Genomic DNA, 21632 nt, shown 5'->3' with positions numbered 1-21632 from the left:
CTTTCTGTCACATGTAGATAGTTCCCGAACGTAATGACACGATACATTTTAAAAGTCTCACATACCATCTTGTGTCGTCTTTTTTTATTTTTGCAACTTAACAACAGCAACATAATGTATAGCGTTATATTTGAGCCACTGAGAAAAAAATACGGTGAAAACGTGTATTTTGTGATTAAAGTGGAAATTTCGGCGTAAATCTTGAAATGTCCACTTTAACCTCGTAGTTTACTTTATCATTAAAGCAGACCGTCGTAAACGTCATCCCAGTTTTTAATCGCTAAGAGCTTCTTGGACTTGACAGCAGCGGAAAGCAGCAATAGATCGCCACACAGAACAAATTAAATGTATGATATTCCAACTCTCTGCACATTTAGAATCTTTAGATTTATACTTGATATCACTTTCATGATGAAATGCATTAAAGTGTGTATGTTACATTTTACATATAATTTCGTTTAAATAATGTATAGTAATCCCTCCTCGATCGCGGGGGTTGCGTTCCAGACCCCCCCGCGAAAGGTGAAAATCCGCGAAGTAGAAATCATACGTTTGTATGGTTATTTTTATATATTTTAAGCCCTTAGAAACTCTCCCACACTGTTTATAAATATTCTCTGCACAGTTATACAGTAAACCCTTGTTTATCGCGGTTAATCCGCTCCAGACAGATAAATGAATTTCCACAAAGTAGGATGCTTTATTTATAAATCTTTATTTATAAATATTTTCACAGTTAGAGCATGGAAAACCTGTTTACGACTTTCTAAATACGATTTTAACATTATTAGAGCCCTCTAGACATGAAATAACACCCTTTAGCCAAAAGTTTAAACTGTGCTCCATGACAAGACAGAGATGACAGTTCTTTCTCACAATTAAAAGAATGCAAACATATCTTCTCTTTAAAGAAGTAAACGTCAGGGGCAGAGAATGTCAGAGACAGAGAAAAGTACACAAAAATCAATAGGGCCGTTGTGCTTTTAAGTGTTGAAGCACCGTGATAAAGCCGCCGCAGTGAAGGGATCAATATTAAGGTAGTCTTTTTAAGATTTTTTTAGAGGAGCGTCAGTATCTTCTAAGCAAACAGCCTCTGTGCAAACAGCCCCTCTGCTCACACCCCCTCCGTCAGGCCAGGCGCAGAGAAAAGCAAACAATCAAAAATCAATACGGGCTGTTAGAGCTTTGAAATGTGCGAGCGTATATCATTGAGGAGTTTTATTTAATATGTAATACGTGCTCTGATTGGGTAGCTTCTCAGCCATCTACCAATAGCGTCCCTTGTATGAAATCAACTGGGCAAACAAACTGAGGAAGCGTGTACCATAAATTAAAAGACCCATTGTCCGCAGAAATCTGCAAAACCAGCGAAAAATCCGTGATATATATTTAGACATGCTTACATTTAAAATCCGTGATAGAGTTAAACCGCGAAAATCGAAGCGCGATATAGCGAGGGATTACTGTATACTCTTAATTACACACATGGGGGAATAATTACACACATGGGGGTGTCACAGTGGTGGAGCAATAGCACTGCTGTCTCGCAGGGAGTTATGTTGCTGGTATTTCCTGCTTGTATTCCACACTGTGCTCCGGTTTTCTTCCAAAGATATGCAGATTTGGTGCCGCTAAAATGACGCTAGTGTATGCGAGTGCTTGTATTCACCTTGCAATGAGCCGAGGCCTCGTCAAGGGACTGTTTCTCACTCGTGCCCAATGGTTGCTGGAATGGACACATCTCTGGATTGATGTATTTAATCAATAAACATCCTTTTCAGAGATATTGCGGTAAGGTGTCATCAGAATTTAATAGGTGTTCTAGGCAATTCACAACACAGAGAAGCCGAACATGTTCTCACGGTGATAATATCTTGCACTGCCACCTGGTGGATTCCTCCAGATTTACATCAAGTACGCACGCAAGTATGAACACTGCAATGCTTGCGTAGCAGGAGCGTCCGCTGCAGCATGCATCGCGTCAAGTATAACTCCGGTCTTGGGCTGCAGGTGGTATATTAAACACTACTGACGTTTTATCAGGGTGCTCTGTGATTGACGGTGGACAGTAAACTTTGTTAAAATGATATCGAACAATACCAGTTGTCAGTTGTATTTTCAGTCGTTTTGGCATGTTTACTGTTTTGTTACCAAAAAATTCTTCAACAGGGTTTATCAACAAAGAAACATGGATAGTATGATTTAGTAAAATATCAGTAATAATAATACATTGCTTGACACCCAGTAACACTTTACAAAGACATTTGAAAGACAGCTTGTTAAAATAAATGTAGCAATCCATTGACATGTTATAAGTGATAGCTTGCTGTTAAACACTTGCACGGGTGGTTTTTCCTGGGGATAAAAAAGGGGAGAAAAAATCCACGGAAAGGCTTTGTTGTTAAACTCAAATTTCACCTCCACCATATGAGTCATCAAAACCATTGGAATGAAATATAGTTCTAAATAAATAAATACACACATTTCCTATCACAACCACCCTTTCACCCCTGTACATTGGAGAGGGATCTCATTTTCACAACAGGTGCAATTATTCTATAAAACCAATAGGAGTTATGTGCACCGTTTTTCATGGGAAATTAAAACTCGTCAAATGTATTTTAAAAACTTGTAGTAAGCAGACTGTGGCATTCCTCATCTGCCGTGGTCTATTACAAAATGAACACCAGGCAGTTAAAACTGTGCACAGTTTCTTTAATAAGACCTATCAGACAGTCTTTTATAGCACTTTAATATTGAGTGTGTCTCTTAATACTTTCTAGCAGAGGAGACACTAATTTCCACAGCTTGGTCTATGCTGTAGAAATGTGTGCCTCCTGTCTTCTGCTTGCTAAATTAATACTGGTATTACAAAACTGTCCACAATTTATTTAAAAAGATTGAAGGAAGTATTCTATATCACTTTTTTGTCTACTATATTCTTACCCATCCACTGGTGGGGGCCCTCATTTCCTCAGTGGAGCCTTTTAAAAGTTCAAAGGCACCCTTTAGTATTGCTTACCTTTCTATTATGGCCCTCTGTTCTGTCTGCTGGCAGAGATGCTCATTTTCATGGCCTGTGCTAATCTTTAGAATTCTGTTTCTGTTCTGAAAAATTAGGCTGCACTATTGAACATTTTTAATTTAAAAAGAAAAATAAAAAATCTATGTCTAAACTAGGTCTATGAAAATCGCTGTGAGTAGCCAGGAAAATGCTATATAAATATAAGATATTATTATTATTTAGGTTTATTAAAATCCAAATAAACCTGATTGGACTTCTTCCAAGATATGTGCCACTCTAGAGTACCAACAAAGTCAAACTGATTAGGGAATTTTGTGATCAGTTTGTTTAAAGTATATTAAGCAAAATAACTTTTCATCATCCTCTCATTTCTAATTTGGTATTTCAGGAAACAGTATATACTGCAAATATACATTTAAATTGTAACCGCTAAGAATCATTTACCTGTGTGCTTGCGTTTTCCATAAGACAGCTTCAATATAAGTAGGTAATAAAACACACAAATTCTGACATTAGCATGACTGTTAAAGGAAAAACTTGTGTTAGAATCTTATTCTATGGAGTTTTCTTAAATTAATCATTATGTACCTTTTGAGGTTTCTTGATATATTTTGTTATCGGATTTTAAACTTTTTTTTTTTATTTTTACTGCTACTTCACAGATCAACAATCGCCAACTTGGTCACTGTCAGAATACGTCTTTTAACTTTTTTCCTGTGTCTATTAATACATTTTCCAGGTTTCACTACCCATCTGAAAGAGTTGGCATCAGGTTGGGTGGCACTTTTAAACTGTAGTAGTATGAGCGAGTGTCAGTGTGGCAAGCACTAGACTGGCATTTCTTTCCATCTCATTTTTTGTCTTCTGGCCCAAGCCTGTAAATCTCTTTTGTAAATGGGTGGCTTGGATAGAGGACAGATACTAACAATTTTCAAGGCTATTTAAAACAATACTAAAAGATATTTGTGTATGTGTGTTGTAGTGCCCGATGTTGTATTAGATCCATTGAAGAAGTCAACTTAAACAAAGAAAATGTACATTTTGGAAATTTGTTTGAAGTGTTTTACATTATAACCATATTATTAATTGCTGCAGGAATATATATTTTTTTAAGGGATGACCATTAATATTGTCAAAAAAGACAAGCAGGGAAACAGGAGGAATATGAAAGTTATTTGTTGAGTTTAAGAGACAAAGGATACTTGTAAGAAAGTTCATGCCAGTGGTATCGGTTTGTATTCTGGAATTTATAAAACTGCTGATATTATTTCACAAAGAGGTTACTAGCCTGGTTTTATGCTGACATTAAAATGACTACGTTTTCTGATTATAATCATTATTTTAATTAAAAGACTATAATTGTCAGAACAGATTCAATAAAATGTTCTAATATCTCATTTGTTGTTTGTCAGACTCTTTAATTGACTTGTCATACAAATGTGTATCAGTGGATATTTGGTACTTCATTTGACAAATAATATTAATGTTTCAAAGTCTCATATACTTTATTTCAGCTAGCTAGATAGCTAGATAGAATTTTATTTGTCCTCTAAGGGAAATGTGCTTCTTTTATTTTTAACAAAGGCTGAATGAATAAATAAATTAATCTCTAGATTATAAAAAAAATCCTGTGGGAGAGAATGACTAGGAGATGATGTTCACGGAAGACACTTAAAAGACCAACGAGACAAAAGAGAATGGCCACGGTGCGTCTCGTGGGGACCATAAACATGAGACTTTGTGCCAAGAGATTAACCCAGAAACGTCTTTAAGGGACGTAGAACTTGAGATTCTTGCAAGACACGTCCTACTTACAAGCAATATCAAATAAGACCACGAAGAGAAAAACCACCACTCATGTAAATGCTTTGACCACACACAGATCCAGGGCTCTCAGCACATTTCAAGCGTATAAGGACAATACGTTATAAATGAAACGTCAATGACTAAACAAAGAAGAAAGAGCAGTGTAGAGTAAAGAGACCCAAAAGTGTTGGAGAGAAAAAAATGCAAAAAAGAAAATGAATAATCCAGGTGCAAATGCAGACAATAAGGAAACTAATAATCAGCCTGGAACAAGTGGAACTGAAAAAAACGCACGTCCAATCTATCTTAGAATTAAAAGACAAACAGTAAAAGACAAAGTGGAACTTCATAAAGATGTTCAAAAACGTTGACGCAATACACATGTAGAGAAACTTAAGGAATATGAAAGCAGAAAAATTAGAAAGTATCAAAAAAAATAAAGTGAACATCGCAGTGGTGCAAACAAATGGAAATTATTACTCGAAAAAAGGGAAAATAATCACCAAGGACCAGATATCTTTGAAAAAAAAGCAGAACAAAGCGAGGTCAGAAAAAAAAAAAGACAGAACAAAAAAAAAAATTAAAATGTCATAAAGAGGTTAAAGAACAAGGGGGCTAAACACATGCAGAGCAGGCAAGAGATAATGAAAACAGTAGAATTCAAAAGATGCAAAAAAACTTAAGCATGAAACACAGCATGATACAGAATACGAAAACAGAAAAAATTAAAGTGTCAAAACAAAGAAAGTAAAGATCACATTAGCGCAAACAAAGACAAATCGTTACTCGGAGGAATAACGGAAAGGCGAATAGAGATGAAATATATGGACATTGGTGATATGTCATAAGTTTGTAAATATTGTAAGGCTTTGAAGTTCAAGTGAGAGACTTGTAGATCGTCTAATTCATATTGCCATCAAGGAAAAGTTGTGTTTATACAAAATGAGGAAGCATATCCAAAAAGATTGGATGTTTAGGGAAAGTGAAATCCACAAACACTACGGGTAAAATATTCAAGACTACAATAATCTTTTCGCATTTTTGTATCATTCAATGCGTAAAACGTAGGTTTACACAAGAATGGACCATACACTATGAGAATCTGTGGTCCAGCAACAATTGAAGCAACAACAAGTTTAATTTTGAAGAAACCACAATTCGGGGCAGGTGTATATTTATGATCACTGAGAAGAGATGCAACATAGAATCAAAAGAGTTAAACGATCAGACGTTTTAGAAATTATACAATAATGGATACAAATCCATACGTCCAAAAGTATCGCACTTTACACAAAATCTATCTACAAAACACGGACAAAGAAGTTTTCTTTGATTTCTATATGAACCAGAAAGATCAGTGATAATAGTTTTGAAAGACGGACACATACATATACCCTTAAATATTTTTATTTATTGCACACTATTGAAATTGCAGAGTACTGGAAAACTGCATATAGTATCTCATTGTATAAAAATAGTGATCAGGCAGATCCAAGTAACTACAGGCCAGTAAGTTTAACTTGCACCATGGGTAAACTAATGGAAGGAATTATTAAGGAAAAGATTGAACAACACATGGCAAGAACTGTAGTTTTCCTGAACAGTCAGCGTGGGTTCACCTGAGGGAGGTCATGTTTTACTAACATGCTGAAATTCTTTGAGGAAAAAACAAAGGCATATGATCAGAGGGGTACATATGTTATTATTTATTTTGACTTTCAGAAAGCATTTGATAAAACGTGACATGAGAGGTTGGGCATCACACTAAAAAAGGTGGGAGATCATGGTGTAGCATGTTGATGGTTGCAAAACTGGCTAAAACTTAGGAAGCAGGGGGTAATGGTGGGTGAAATACTACTTGAAAAGAGCTGCTACTATTTTATATATATATCTGGGATAGGAATATAAATAACAAGCTGGTTAAGTTTGCAGAGGATACTAAAATACGAGGATTGGCAGATAATCTACAACCAACTGAATCATTGCAAAGGGACCTGGAATAGGATGCAGGTTTGGGCAGATTTCTAGCAGATGAAACTTAATGTAAGTAAATTTTAAGTATTATATATGCAAGTAAAAATATGACAATACACAATGGAACGTCTGAAAATTTAAGGTATTCTTTATGAGAAGGATTTAGGAGTTACTGTGGACTTGTTGCGATTAACTTCCAGATTGTTCAGAAGCCATTAAGAAGGCGATAAAATTTGGGTTGTATAACACTATGTGTTGAACATTACAAGTCTAAGCAAGTTAAGCTCTAGCTTTATAATGTACTGGTAAGATCTCATTTGGTGCACTGTAAGCAGTTTTAATCTTTAAGGCTACACTAAAAAAAGAGAAGAGTAAACAGACGGATTCCAGGACTACATGGGATTGGTTACAAGTAAAGATTAAAACAGCTGAGGCTTTTCAGTTTAAGCAAAAATATATTAAGATTTGACATGACTGAAGTTAAAAATTATTAAAGGAAATTAGTACAGTGGATCAAGCCTGTTACATTAAAAGGAGTTTAACAAGACCCCAGGAACACAGTGGGAAACTTGTTAAGGGTAAAGGCCACACAAACATTGCAAAGCTTTTCTTCACACGGTGAACTACAGACACGTGGACTAAGTTACCAAATAGTGTGCTAGACAATAGGACTTTTGGGGAACATCAAAACTTTTCTGCATGTTTTTTTGGAGTAGTTAAGATCAGACTGGCGTGTTTTGTAGGGACAATTGGCCTGTTCTCGTCTATATCTTTCCATTGTTCTAACATACTTATTCACGTAGCTGAATGTTAACCACATGATGAGATATATATATATATATATATATATATATATATATATATATATATATATATATATTACTGCAATAATAAATCTATATCTGAAGAAAACAATACGTTGCACATAAATAATAAACTAAAGCACTGACACATACTAAAAGGTAATAAACACCGATGGATTTAATTTCAGTTTCAAGCGTCCTTAAAAATTCAAGGGAATAGCCAAGATCTTTCCGTGCTTTTCTCAGAAACAAAGTATTAAACATTGCAGTTTTTCAAAATTAACACATAACCTCGAAAAATGTTAAAATACTTGTTTTAGTAGACGTAGAAAACGTGAACTTACCCAATAATGTCTTCTTTAACATATAACCCTAAACAACCTTGAAAGCACTTGAAAAGTTAAATGAAACGAACTCTTATTCTTTCTGCCCCACAACACAAAGCAGATAATACGTATTCTGTCTCCATGGAGACGGTGAATCCACGCCTCCGCTCAACGGATGAAATAGTTTACACCCAACCTTTCAGTTCCCGTTTAAGCCTTTTTTTATTCAGGGCGTATACAGTGAAAAATACATGTTTGAATCTTATATTATTATTATTAGACGAATTCCAATTGTTTACTTTATATCTTTTGCAATGTATCTTCCATACGCTTTAACATAGCGTAGCGGCGGGTTGGCTGCTGAAGCGGGTAGGCGGGTCCGGCGACAAGACTGAGAATGGTGAGACGTGCAAGCTGCAGGACCGATCTGCTATGGAGGAATGTTTCGGATAAAATTAAATAAATAAATACAGCATGCGAGTATAAATTAATAAATATGTCTGGAAATATGTTTTATTTATTTACTGATTGATTGATTTATATCCGTCATATTTCTCCAAACGCATCATGAAATACTCGTCAAAGTTGAGAGGGTGGGCTTTAGAAAATACTGTGTTTTGATTGGTGAATCGTCTTCTGTAAATTGTTAATGCCCAATTCAATATGTTAGTCGGGGAGGTGGGGATAAAAGAGATATCTCAAGAATTAATTAGAAAAATGCTTACTACTGTCGATGAAATGGATTCTGTCGATGTTATCACGCATTTCAAAAAGAACATCGAAGAAGAGCGATCAACCAATACTGAGTACATCGAAGGACCGGAGCAACGAACTAAGCTACACGCCAGTTCAGGTAACGAAGTTTTTTTCACCTGGACGCCCATACTTAAACATTTAAGCGGAGTTAATAGAACACCTTTTATGCGGTTTAAAAGTACGACAGATTCCAGATATATATGGTGTAGCAGAGAAGACGATGGAAAGGCGAATGGGCCAATGTGAGATACGGTGATTTGCATCCGTATCCGTTTAAACACCACGGAAACCCCAAAGCAGCGCCAACTAATACTTTGAACTTTACATTTGACCCTTGTTTTAAGAGTCTAAAGACAAGTGCATATCAGACACCTTTACAGCTCTGATCAATGGCAAACCTGATACTAGTTAAATTACCCAAAGAAAGAGGCTGTTCTTGTGAAGGAGAACGAGATCGGTTAAGACGAAAAGGCGTTTATCAGGCGTTTCCTGTGACCAAAAACAACAGAAAGTTTTGGGTCATATCTGGAGTGTTGTTTTGTTGATTATAAATAAAACGTCCTGTTCGGGTTTCCTAAAGTTGGTGTGTGTGTGTATGTTGTTACTGCCATCAGAATGCCCTACATATGCCTTGAACGTGTAAGAATTATTGTGGTGCTAATTATAATTTTTCTTTTTTAATTGTTTGAATTTTTTGTTATTGCCTTTAAATTGCACACAATGATCATTTATTCAATTTTTGATATTTACCTACGTGTTTTCTTATTGTGAATAGTTTTCAAGCCGTGTTAAAATGTGATTATTCCAGTCTGCAATAAGCTGAAATGGCTCTTTTGCCTTCGATATGCATAAAAAGCAAGAACTGCATAAAACAAGGAACAATTTAAAAAGTGTCATTGTTAAAGATAATGTTTTATCTTGTTTTATTCACTTTACTGACTGTTTTGAGAAGGTATACCACCTGTATGAGTTGTGACCACACAAATAAAATGGGGTAAGGATTAAGTGAGACACAGAGAGAGAATGTGCACTGCTACCTCACAGCTCCAGAAGCCTGGGGACACTCATTTGCCCCAGTTAATCTAATACAGGGTAATGATGTCTGCAGTCTATCTCAGCAATATTGTGCACAAGTACAAACCAGACCTGGTTGGCACCAGTCAATCACAACAACCTTATGTCCACACCCTCACAGAGCCAATATTGAACTGTCCATCCATCCATCCATTATCCAACTCACTACATCCTAACTACAGGGTCATGGGGGTCTTCTGGAGCCAATCCAAGCCAAAACAGGGCGCAAGGCAGGAAACAAACCCCCGGGCAGAGTGCACACACACCCACACACCAAGCACACACTAGGGACAATTTAAGATCGCCAATGCACCTAACCTGCATGTCTTTGGACGGTGGGAGGAAACCGGAGCAGCCAGAGGAAACCCAAACAGACATGGGGGGAACATACAAACTCCACGCAAGGAGGACCCAGGAAGCAAACCCAGGTCTCCTTACTGCGAGGCAACATCGTTAGCAGTGCGCCACCGTGCAATATTAAACTGTATGACCAGAACTGAAAAAAAGTAGTAATGATCCATTTGATATTATGAGCCTGAGTTTGTTTAAAAATACTTATAAAAAAGGGCCCTTAAAGAATGATGATTTGAACAGGTGCACTGATCCATTTTGACTGAAAAAGGTTAAAGTATGTAGCTGGTCAAGCAGATAGTCAAAGAACGGGCAAATGGTGCAGTAAATGTGCTAGGGTGGTAGTATAGAACCTAATCCATATTGTATACTGTATAGTATTGGTCAATATAAAGTGTGTACAAGAGATTGTCATGAACATACAGTATAAAGCCTGTCATAGCCTTATTAAAGCAATCTAAGCCTAAATATGGACAGACAGAAGAAATCCTGTCAGACCTTTGCCTAAAAGAAAGGCCTCCAAATACAAGATGAACATGCAATCATCAAACACTCCACTAAGAAACTGTAAGACAATTGAATTGATCAGTGGTGTTTTGAATTGTCTTTCTCTTCAATTTTTTGTGGCAATTTGTAATCCTTATTCCACAATCTACAGTATGCGTCTATTTAAGGGTTTTCTAATCAAAGAATTCAAAGTTTGCATGTATGTCTTTCTGGAAGCTTTCTAAATAAAGTTACTATTTGTTATCATTACACAACACCATTTTGTTTTATTATGAGCAACACTATTCTCTCTGTATTAGCATTTTCATTTCCTTGGTTTCCATGGAAATGTTTCCACAAGGCATTGCAAGGCACAGCGGGAGACATTGTCAAAGCAACTATTTAAAGTTTGGCACACATCCATTAAACATCTGAGACTGGACAAACAAAACACAAGTTAAAAGTCCTTCAGAATTCCTTTAGTTCATTGAGTATTTTCTTCTGGTTTTATGACTTTGATTCTTATAGTCCCCTCTTATAAAATATCTTCTATAAATATATAAAATATTAGTCTCCTTGCGGGATCAGAATAAGTGACTCCTCTTTGGCTGCAATTATATATACACTGTGGCAGTAGGAGGCGCTAGTGCTCCCTTGAACCCTCAGGTACAACTCCAGACACCAGGCAAAAGTCCAAGACTCTTTATTTTTGTTTAACAACAATGTGCACAAAGCACCCTCCACACTACTCATTCAAAACACTATTCTCTCCAACAATAAACTCTCCTCCTCGCCCAGACACTTTGCTCCTCTACCTCCCAGCACAGCTCAGCGTCTGGACTGAGGCACCGTCCTTTTATAGCCCCTGACCCGGAGGTGTTTCTGTCCCAACAGTCCACAGTTCCTTATTCCTTCCGGGTCAGGGCAAACAGTTCTTTTCTTCAACCCGGGAGCACGTCGATCCTTCCTGTCACATGACCGTGACGTACTCCCGGGTTATAGGGCACACAAGAGCCCATGAGCCCCCCTACAGCGACTCCTCGTGGTCCCCAAGGTATCCAGCAGGGCTGTGTAAAAACACTACATAGTCCATAAGGCCCTGCTGGAACTCGGTGCACGATCCTGCTGTCGGGAGAGCTCCTCCTGGGGGCCTGGGGGTGCGGACCGGCATGGGAAGCCGGCAGTCCTCCACAACACTTACTGATCAAAATGTTAGGAAAACGTGTACACTTGCTTATCCATACAGTTATCTAGTCAGCCAGTCATGGGACAGTATAAAATTGTGAAGATATTGGCCTGGAGCTTCAGTTAATACTCGCATCAAACACCAGCATGGGGATAAAAATGTGGTGTAAGTGATTTCAACCCTGGCAGGATTGTTGGTGTCAGACAGGATGTTTTGAGTATCTCTGTAACTGCTGGTCTCCTCATGTAGAACGGTTTCTAAAGGTTACTCAAAATCATTTGGAAAACAAGAAATATCCCATGGAAGCTCTATAGACAGAATTTCTTTGTTTATGAGAGAGGTCAGAGGAGAAAGGCCAGCCTGGTTCAAGCTGACAGAAAAGGAAAACAACTCACATTAACACTTGGTACAACAGAATGCACAACACTTTGAATATTGAGGCAGATGGGCCACAAAAGCAGAAGACCATGTCAGGTTCCGGTCCTGCCAGCTAAGAACAGAAAGATGAGGCTGCAGTTGGCACAGGCTCACCAAAACTGGACAGCTGAAGACTGGAAAAAGGTCTAGTCTGATTAAATCTCAATTTCACCTATGACACACAGATGGTAGAATCAACATTTTGTATCAACAGCATGAATCGATGTACCTAACCATCCTTGTGTCAACAGTCCAGGCTGATGATGGTGTAATGATGTGGGGAATGTTTTCTTGTCACCCTTCGGGCCCATTAATACCAAACAATCATTGCATGAAAATCACGCTCTACCTGAATATTTTTGCTGACTGTGTGTTTCCCTACATGTTCACAAGTTACTCATTTCCTAAAGGCTATTCCAGCATTATCATGCACCATGTCCCAAAGCAAAAGTCATCTCAAACTGGTTTCATGAGCATGACAGTGAGTTCAGTGTTCCTAAATGGTCTTCCCAGTATCTAAATTCAGTAGAACATCTTTGGGATGTGCTAAAACGGGATATTCACAACATGAATGTGCAGCTGACAAATCTGCAGAAATTCTTTGATTCAGTCCAGTCAACATAGACCAGAATCACATCGCAACTGTTTCCAATATCTTATGAAATCCATGCCTTGAATTACTGAAGTTGTTTTAGAAGCTAATGATGCCCTATCCAGTATTAGTGAAGTTTTCCTAATTTGCTCAGTGAGTGCATGTAAACTAAGTTGTTTACCAAATAAACTAAATTTATTTAGCTGACAAAATGTAGGGTGTTTTAGAAATATGTAAATACATCCAGTATCTTAAGCCAGCACAGTGCTAGACTATGAAGTCATGTCATTAGATTTTTTTTCAGTGTATTGCACCGCACTTATACTACTACTTGCAACAAATGGGGACTGCAATGGGCTGTCGGTTTGCACCTCTCTATGCAAACATATTTATGGCAAAATTGGAGGAAGATTTTATGTCAACATGCGTCTTAAAACCATTGTTGTACATTTGTTATATACTGTAGATGACATCTTCATAATCTGGACTGCCAGTGAAAAGGACCTCCTCCATTTTCATAATGAATATAATTCCACCCCAACATAAAGCTGAAGCTTAATTACTCAAATCAGAAGTCAGCTTCCTTGACAGCATTGTTCAACTGAATGATAATGCCCTTGTAACTTGTAACACCCCAAGCATATTATTTTCAGGTAAGCAATATTTTACAACTATATTTGCTCAGACCCAAAAGGATGGGATGAACAACTGCAGGAACTTAGACAAGATTTCATTAGACATAGTGTCACAAGTATCACACTGAGACATCATGAAGGTTTGAGGCAGCTACAGTCAGTGCACTGCACCGCCCCCTGGTCAGATATGAAATTATTATTATTCAGGATCTTTAGTTGTCTCCTACTCGCATGTGTGTGACAAGGCCCTCCCCTCAGCCCAGACCCATCTGGCCGGGCATCCCTGACCGAGAGGTCATGGATAGGGGAGACAGTATTGGTCTTGGCATGGAGAGAGCCCTTACGGTGAACAAGCGAAAACTTATAAGGTTGAAAGTCAAAAAAGCACCTGGTAACCCGCAGATTTGACTCGTTGTGCAGGGCCATCCACTTTAGGGGTGTATGATCTGTAACAAGAGTGAATTCCCGACCTGTGTTGGCTGGGATTGGCTGCAGCAGACCCCCGTGACCCTGTGTTCGGATTCAGCGGGTTGGAAAATGGATGGATGGATGATTTTAATTTAGTGCAGGCCCAAAACATGTGACCCAGTGAGGCTGGAACTTGAGTGCAGCATTTGGAGGTTGGATCTTGCCCTGAAAACATTTTGGACAATTTTAAGCGAGACAGATGTGCTCGATATATAATTTTGAGTTGAATAATTGTATGCGTTGCGCATATGGAGCTCGAGTGAATTCTCTGCATTGCTACCTTCCACTCCTTTTCTCATATGTTGAGTGAGAGATCCTTTTCTTATTGTCCTTTTGGATCTTTGAAAAGGAGTGACTGTAAAATAATTTTATATATTGCAGAGATGCTGGCTAAGTCCTTAAATCTGATCAATATATTTTCCAGCATAAACGGAGGTGGGAGGTGAGGAAAATTGGACCAATAAAAGATTCTCTATCTTAAAATGCTTCCTACATTGGTTCCATATTCTGAGTGAGTGAAGCACTATTGGATTATTAGTATATTGGCGATAATTTGCATTTATTGGGGCGGAAAGCAAGGAAAATATAAAGAGGTACTGCAGGATTTTATTTCTGTTGAAGACCAAGCCTGTATATGTTCATCTATTTGTGTCCATGTCCAGGTTTTTATAGTTTGCATGTTCTCTGCACAGTAGTAAAATTGAAAGTTAGGTAGAGCTATGCCACCTTCTGCCTTTGGCCTTTGTAGGGTTGCTCTTTGGATACGTGGATGTTTTGAATTCCAAATAAATGTGGTTGTGGTTGAATCTAATTTCATAAAAAATGATTTATTGATGTATATTGGAATATTTTGAAATAAAAAGAGAAGCTTAGGGAGAATATTCATCTTAACAATGTTAATTCTTCCTGCTAAAGTGAGATGAAGGGTTGACCATCTATGCAAGTCTTGCTTAATTTTTTCCATACAGACAGCAAAATTTTGTTGATAAAGAGCTTTATGTTTACTTGTGATGTTTACCCCTAGATATTTAAACTGATCTGCGATGATAAAAGGGAAGGTGTCCAATCAAATATTGTGTGCTTCAGAATACACTGGAAAGAGCACACTTTTAGTCAAATTAATTCTGAGACCAGAAATCTTTTGAAATTCTGTTAGTGCTGTTAGGACTGCAGGCACAGTATTTTGTGGGTCTGATATATACAGTTACCATATCATCTGCATATAGAGAAATTTTCTATTCAAGTCCTTTTCTGATAATCCCCTTTATCGCATAAGCAGTGAACTGCTTGGTGATTGCAAAAAGTAGTGATGACAAAGGGCATCCTTGTCTGGTACCACGTTCTAGTTTAAAGTAATCTGAATTAATGTTGTTAATACAAACTGATGCTTCTGGATTGGTATACAGTAGTTTGATCCATGCACAAAAAGTTGGGTCCAAACCCAAAATTCTCCAATATAATATAAATATATATGCACTATATATAATGTAGTGAAAAGGTAGTTCTATTTAACCATGTAAAACGCTTTTTCTATATCCAATGATAATAATCTTCTGGGATGTTTGAGTTTGTTGGTGAATATATTACATTAAACAGGCGTCAAAGACTGGAAGATAAGTGTCGGCCTTTAGTAAATCCAGTTTGATCTTTTGATATTACCGAAGGCAGCAGTTTCTCTATCCTTCTAGCTAGGACTTTGGAGAGTATCTTAACATTGTTATTCAGAAGTGAGATTGGTCTGCATGATGCACATTTTAATAAGTCCTTATCTTGTTTAGAAAAAACAGTAATTAAAAGGTAGTTCCATTCAATCATATGAAATGCTTTTTCTGCATCCAAGAATAATAAAATCTCTGGGATGTTTGACTTTGAGTATGAGTATATTACTTTAAACAGGTGTTGAAGACTGGACGCTAAATGTCAAGTCAAGTCAAGTTAAGGAGCATGCACCGATACAGTGGGTTGCCGCACCCACTACATGGCGAAACCACTCAGGATCACGTTTGGCAACCCGCCAGGCAGACACGCAGTCCAGTACTCCCCTCCAGAAATGACCCTCCATCTGCTGCAGCCAGGTGTTATGTGGGCGACCCCTTAGCCTGGTCCAGCCACTTGGGTCTACAACAATGAGGATATTACGAGCCGGATCACCCTCAGGGAAATGCACCACATGGCCGTAGTGCCGTAACTGATGCTCCCACACAATGCAAGTAATGTGCCTCATTCGGGACTCCATGAACAACCGCTCATTTGACAAGTCAAACCAACGATACCCAAGGATTTTCCGGAGAGACACAGTACCAAAGGAGTCCAGTCTTCGTCTAAGGTCACTGGATAGTGTCCATGTCTCACAACCATATAGCAAGAAAGGAAGCACCAGGACTCTAAAGACTTGGACCTTTGTCCTTTTGCATAAATATTGGGAGCACCACACACCCCTTTCCAGCGACCTCATGACCCCTCATTGTCTCCCAATCCGTCTATTGACTTCACAGGAAGAGTCACCAGGGACATGAATGTCACTGCCAAGATAAGTAAACCTCTCAACAAGGTCAACACTCTCTCCGCAAACAGACACACTGCTGATTGCTGTGCCCAAGAGGTCATTAAAGGCCTGGATCTTGGTTTTTATCCAGGACACTGTTTTGTTACGGGAAAAAGGTTCAAGGGATTAGAACATAAGTAGGCAAAGAATCAGAGAGAAGAGGTCCAATACTTCTATTTTGTTTACTTAATCAATTATAACATTTAAATACATATGAATGGGTTATAGAAATAAAGAGACAAACTTATACTTACAATAACATACATACATACAGTAACATACATCAAAAGACCCAGAGCCATCACCCCAGACCAGTAGACTGAGGGGGCCCACTTGTCAGTCTTGTCAAAGGATCAACCCTTTTAGCCTTTCATTTACCGGGCGGTGTGCGCTGTCCCCACGGTTGAGCCTCCAAAGAAACTGAGGGCAGAACCTTCCCTTATATACTAATTGAGCGTCCTCGCCCAAAGCGGCTTACGTGTAAGCAGTGTATACAGAAGTGATTAGTTTCAGCACACACACCTTTCCACGGGACGCGTGTTGTTTTGCACTTGGTCCTGATGATGACGACACCTGGTACCAGGAGGCACACAAAAATAAGAATTGCGTAGTGAAGCCCCTTGAAGTGAAAAACAAGTCAGCATGACCCTCTGGCCATATTCCCAGTACTTTTCCTTCTTGAAGCTGGTTTTTGCTGAGCGACCAACGCCCATCTGCTCTCTTGATCCCCCCCTCTCTTTAGAAAAATCCTTCCATTACATTCGGCCCCTCGCTCAGCACAAACCCAGCGCTCTTGCCCTTCTTGTTCTGATTGCAATTTTTCGTAAAGCACAAAATACATAACAGTTAAATATAGTCATTAAAGCAATAATAATAAAACAATTGTCCATAATAAATGCTTTTTCTTCGCTTGGAGAAATATTTTTCCAGTGAAATTACAATTTTTCTTCAACCCAGGTACTTTGCGACCGTAGAGGGTCACCTCCTGGGGAGCGGTTACTAGCACTTCACCCAAGGAGTTTCTTCTGATTTGGTATTTCATCATCCACATTGTCATTAAGAAAAGAATAAAATCTTTAACTGAAGGTGTCCATGGTTCAAGAAATTGGGTGCACACCTGTTTGACAGCAACTCTAGTAATAACTAATTAGGAAACTAGTAACAAGCAACAACGTACTATTAAGAGAGTAATTTCTGCTTCACTAACATGAACCCCCATGATACCCAGGTTCAAATAAAGTTAATACTAATTAATATTATTGGTGATGATACAGATGGCATAAATATTTATCTTAAATAACTCAAAAGTTCTCAGTTTTAGGTTGCCACCGCTGTGCACAATGATAATCGGAGATAAAGTCCTTACACACCTCACCATGCTCACATCTTAATACACTCATTCATAAAATTGCCCAAATATACACCCAGCTGTGGTCTCAACCTTGAGCCACCTTTATCACATTAATGCAACCATCTTGTGGACAGTAGGTGTCAATCCTCCCTTCGGAAGATGTCAGCACTACTTCCAAAATGCAAATCACTGGGTCATTTTGAGGTCACATTTATTTCAATTTCAATTTCAAGGGTTGTACCCAAGCTTATTCATATCTTCAGAGATCTTCAAACTTCATTTGGGCTTTTAATTCACGGACCTCACACTCTGTATGTATAGGACACTCCATCTCCTATGGGCCAAATTATTACTTCATTTCACTGATTTCCATAACATATATACTCATCAAGCCATGATGTTAATCATTTGACCTGTATCACCATCAACATGCTAGCCTAAACTGTTTTATCCTCTTCTAAAAGCTATAGATGTCCTGACCTATAGTATGTGTCCCTTATCCCCAAAGTACTAGTCATGTGTGTCATCCCATATGCTTACTATTATTCTTTTCAATTAATTAAATGTACCTAAATGTAAAGTTCTACATTATTTGCTATAACACTACAATCAATAACCTAGAATATCTAAACTGGACTGACCCTGACTAGTAATAGTGCATTGTCCCTTCAATGACAATCACTTAACAATCCCTTATGTTAGATTAGATTCAATTCTGATTAACTTTACAAATAACCAAATCATTGGTCCTTAAAGGTGACTTATTATCTCATACAAAATATCAGAAGGCATATCAAAACATTTATCTAAAAATACAAATTATATATAATTTTAATACAAACATTCATTAAATACATATTATTTAGGAATCCCTATATTCTGCTTTGTCTACAAATAATTAGCTTTCCCTTCTATATCTTTCACAGTTCAAATACTTTTAACCCAAAAGATGTTGCCATTTGTCAAACAAGTGGACAGTCAAAGCAGGCTCCAGCAAGAACATTGAGCCCTGCAGAGTAAAAGTGTGACAGATTTTCTTCTCTAATAAGGACCAAAGCAGGTGTTGGGGTCCAACATCCCAAGCAAAAAGGACCCAAGTAGGCAGATGTCATCTATGATTCGGAATCCACGATGATCTTTTGGGCTCAAACATCACCAGCATAGTTGAGCTCTTGGCAGCAGGTATCCATGATGTCTGGAACTGGAATCGAAGTGCGTTGTCCAGTAGTCAGCTGATCGATGGCCTGATTCATGACTTGATTCCCTCTTTGGTATGGCTGGGTTCTCCTTGGAGTCAGATAATTAGTTTATCTGCAGACCTTTATCACAGCCCAATCTCTGGTTCAACTTCAAATGCTGTCATCTACGATGCACTAGGAAAAAACAGCTTTCACCTGCAGATGTAAAGACTTAAAAGCTCATTTAAATAGTCAGCATATTAATTCTTCATTGGTAGCTACTTATGGATCCGAAAAACAATATGTCATAAGATGTCAGATCTGTTTCGTTGGGGGTACCCCTATTAAAAATATTGCTAGCAGTGAAACAAACGGTCAGTTCAATCCAGTCTGTGCTTGTCTGAGTCAATTTGTCTTTAAACAGTCAGAGTAAACATTTAGATTGATAAGCACAAAGTTCAAGTCCTCCTTTATAGCTGTTTCCAGTTTGGCTGCGTTGCAATTTCCACTCAATTAAAAAACATGTCCCAAGTCATTAAAATAAAGTCAATCAATGTATTACAAAAGGAAAAGTACTCAATAATAAATCATTACAAAAATTGGTCCCAATAATATTGACATAATATTCAAATTATCTGCATTTGTTCCAAGATTTAAACTGGTTTCAAAATGTAAAATTTAAACAAAATTAAACACAACATATCAAGCAGAGTCAAGAAAGAAATCCACAATCTAGACGGGTAAATTCTTAATCTTTTCCTTGGTGACATTAAATAACAAAAGGTTAGGCTCCACACTTCTTCCCCATGTATCTAATCACAAACCATTGTTCAGTTATGCAAAGTCCTAAAACATTTTTCTTTTTACACAAGGTGTTCATTTTTTTAAAGTTTCTATACATGTATAAAAGTGAGCCTTCCATTAGTTTTGTTGTGATCCCAGTATTCCACTGTATTTCACACAAACATGTCAATATTACACACAAAGGAAATGAGGAAAGAAATCAATATATCAAAATGCCCTATAATGCAAAATGTGTCTTTATTTATTTACTATAAAGCCCTCTAAGAAATTTGCACATTTCTACCCATATTTAGAATGAAGAACCCACTTGTTTATCAGGTAAACTAAGAAAATACTTCAAATCTACTTCAATTATATACACTGATTTTCTTTTCCCCATAACCTTCTGTCAAAGACAGTTGATCTTGCACATTCTTTCATTGTTATCTTCCAGATGTTTTATTACACGTCTTTCAGAATGTTGACTCCAAAGAGTACAGTCTGTTTTCCTCTTAGTTAACCCTCCTTATTCCCTTTCTTTCACTTACAGTTTGGCATTGGCTGGTTTTATACTGCCACATGCCATTCTTCATACCATTGTCGCATTTGACCATCACCAAACAAATGCACACCATATTGTCACTTACACTTACCTTCATTACCACATACAAGTAACCCTCACATTATAGCAGCTTTCCTTGTGCTCTGCCTCTCAATATACAGTAAATTTTGTTTTCTAAGCAGCACTAATCAACATAGGCTTTGAAAGGAGTATTACCAATAACCTGCTTCATTTTGGTAAAAGAATGTCTCCTTCAATCGAAATTTACTCATTTTAATTAAAATCCTCCCTTTTATCAGAGTCTGGCCAGTACTCAAATAAAAGGGGTGCTCATATAATATGCTTAATCTGGAGACCTTTTTACACCACCTGTTCAAATCTTTTTTAATTTAGAATTAAGAGCTCTTTTAATTTCAACATTTACATTCACAATAATACCAATTATTTAATTCTTGCAAACAACACATATTTTTACACATTCTTTTAAGCACACTGAAACCTATTTAACATACACACACATAGGGATCCCTCTAATACACTATATAACATACACAAAATCACCCAAAACCATTGTTTTAACACATTCAACTTTACCTCAGTTTTGTTACTTATTATCACTTATTACTAAAAGTGATTGCATTCTTCATTTTATCAAATGTTACTCATACTCACATTTATTTTAACCCATATTTACTCAGAGCTCTGGACGTTTATATGCACACGGCAGCTTCAGCAAATCATAGTTGAACTACATTACCCAGAAGTCTCCATGTTTTTGCTTTCTTACTCCCAAACACACGTACGCACCCACAGAACAAACAACAGGCACGCTCACACATTTTTAGCACAAACATATTTACACACACACAGAGAACAATTAATGCTCAGGCATACACATAGTATACAGGCACACACATTGAATAAGTTCAGCACAGACATATTCATATACACAAACATTAGCGAGCGCCAGGTACCTTTGATGTTAAATACAGTGCACTTTTTCTTTTTCGCGCATTATATTCTTCTCAACGCTTGTTATTCTTTTTGGTGCTATCCTCCTACATTTTTCTGAAGGCTGCTTTACTTATCAGACTATAATATAAAACAGCCTCTCATGACGTTAACGGATGTTAACTCTAACACGATTCTACTCAGCTCGAAACGGCGCTGGTTTCTAGATCAAGGAGACTCCATTGGCGAAATGACTCGGCGACAACGAGGAATTGCTTCCGTGGCGATCCATTCCTGCGACAATTAGGGCAAATCCAACTATCAAGAAATCACGCGGTTCGATACTACAGCAAGACGGCACTC

General features: G+C 37.7%; 2 protein-coding genes across 2 annotated transcripts in view; one reads left to right on the top strand and one right to left on the bottom strand.

The window, feature by feature from the left end:
* The window catches only part of LOC120515429 (sperm-associated antigen 1-like), a 185691-nt gene extending 177603 nt beyond the window's left edge, over positions 1 to 8088 (bottom strand). The window contains exon 1 of the mRNA XM_039736416.1: positions 7953 to 8088. Within this exon, the coding sequence (XP_039592350.1) occupies positions 7953 to 7974 (22 nt within the window). The 5' untranslated portion in view covers positions 7975 to 8088. The remainder of the gene's footprint in view (positions 1 to 7952) is intronic.
* Positions 8089 to 8633: 545 nt separating this feature from the next.
* The window catches only part of LOC120515778 (V-type proton ATPase subunit C 1-A), a 349765-nt gene continuing 336766 nt past the window's right edge, over positions 8634 to 21632 (top strand). The window contains exon 1 of the mRNA XM_039737077.1: positions 8634 to 8787. The gene's annotated coding sequence lies outside the window, so the exon portion shown is untranslated. The remainder of the gene's footprint in view (positions 8788 to 21632) is intronic.

Source organism: Polypterus senegalus, chromosome 15 (genome assembly GCF_016835505.1).
Source record: "Polypterus senegalus isolate Bchr_013 chromosome 15, ASM1683550v1, whole genome shotgun sequence".
NCBI lineage: Eukaryota > Metazoa > Chordata > Cladistia > Polypteriformes > Polypteridae > Polypterus > Polypterus senegalus.
Note: the sequence above shows the minus strand (reverse complement) of the source record. Positions and strands in the feature narration are given on the sequence as shown.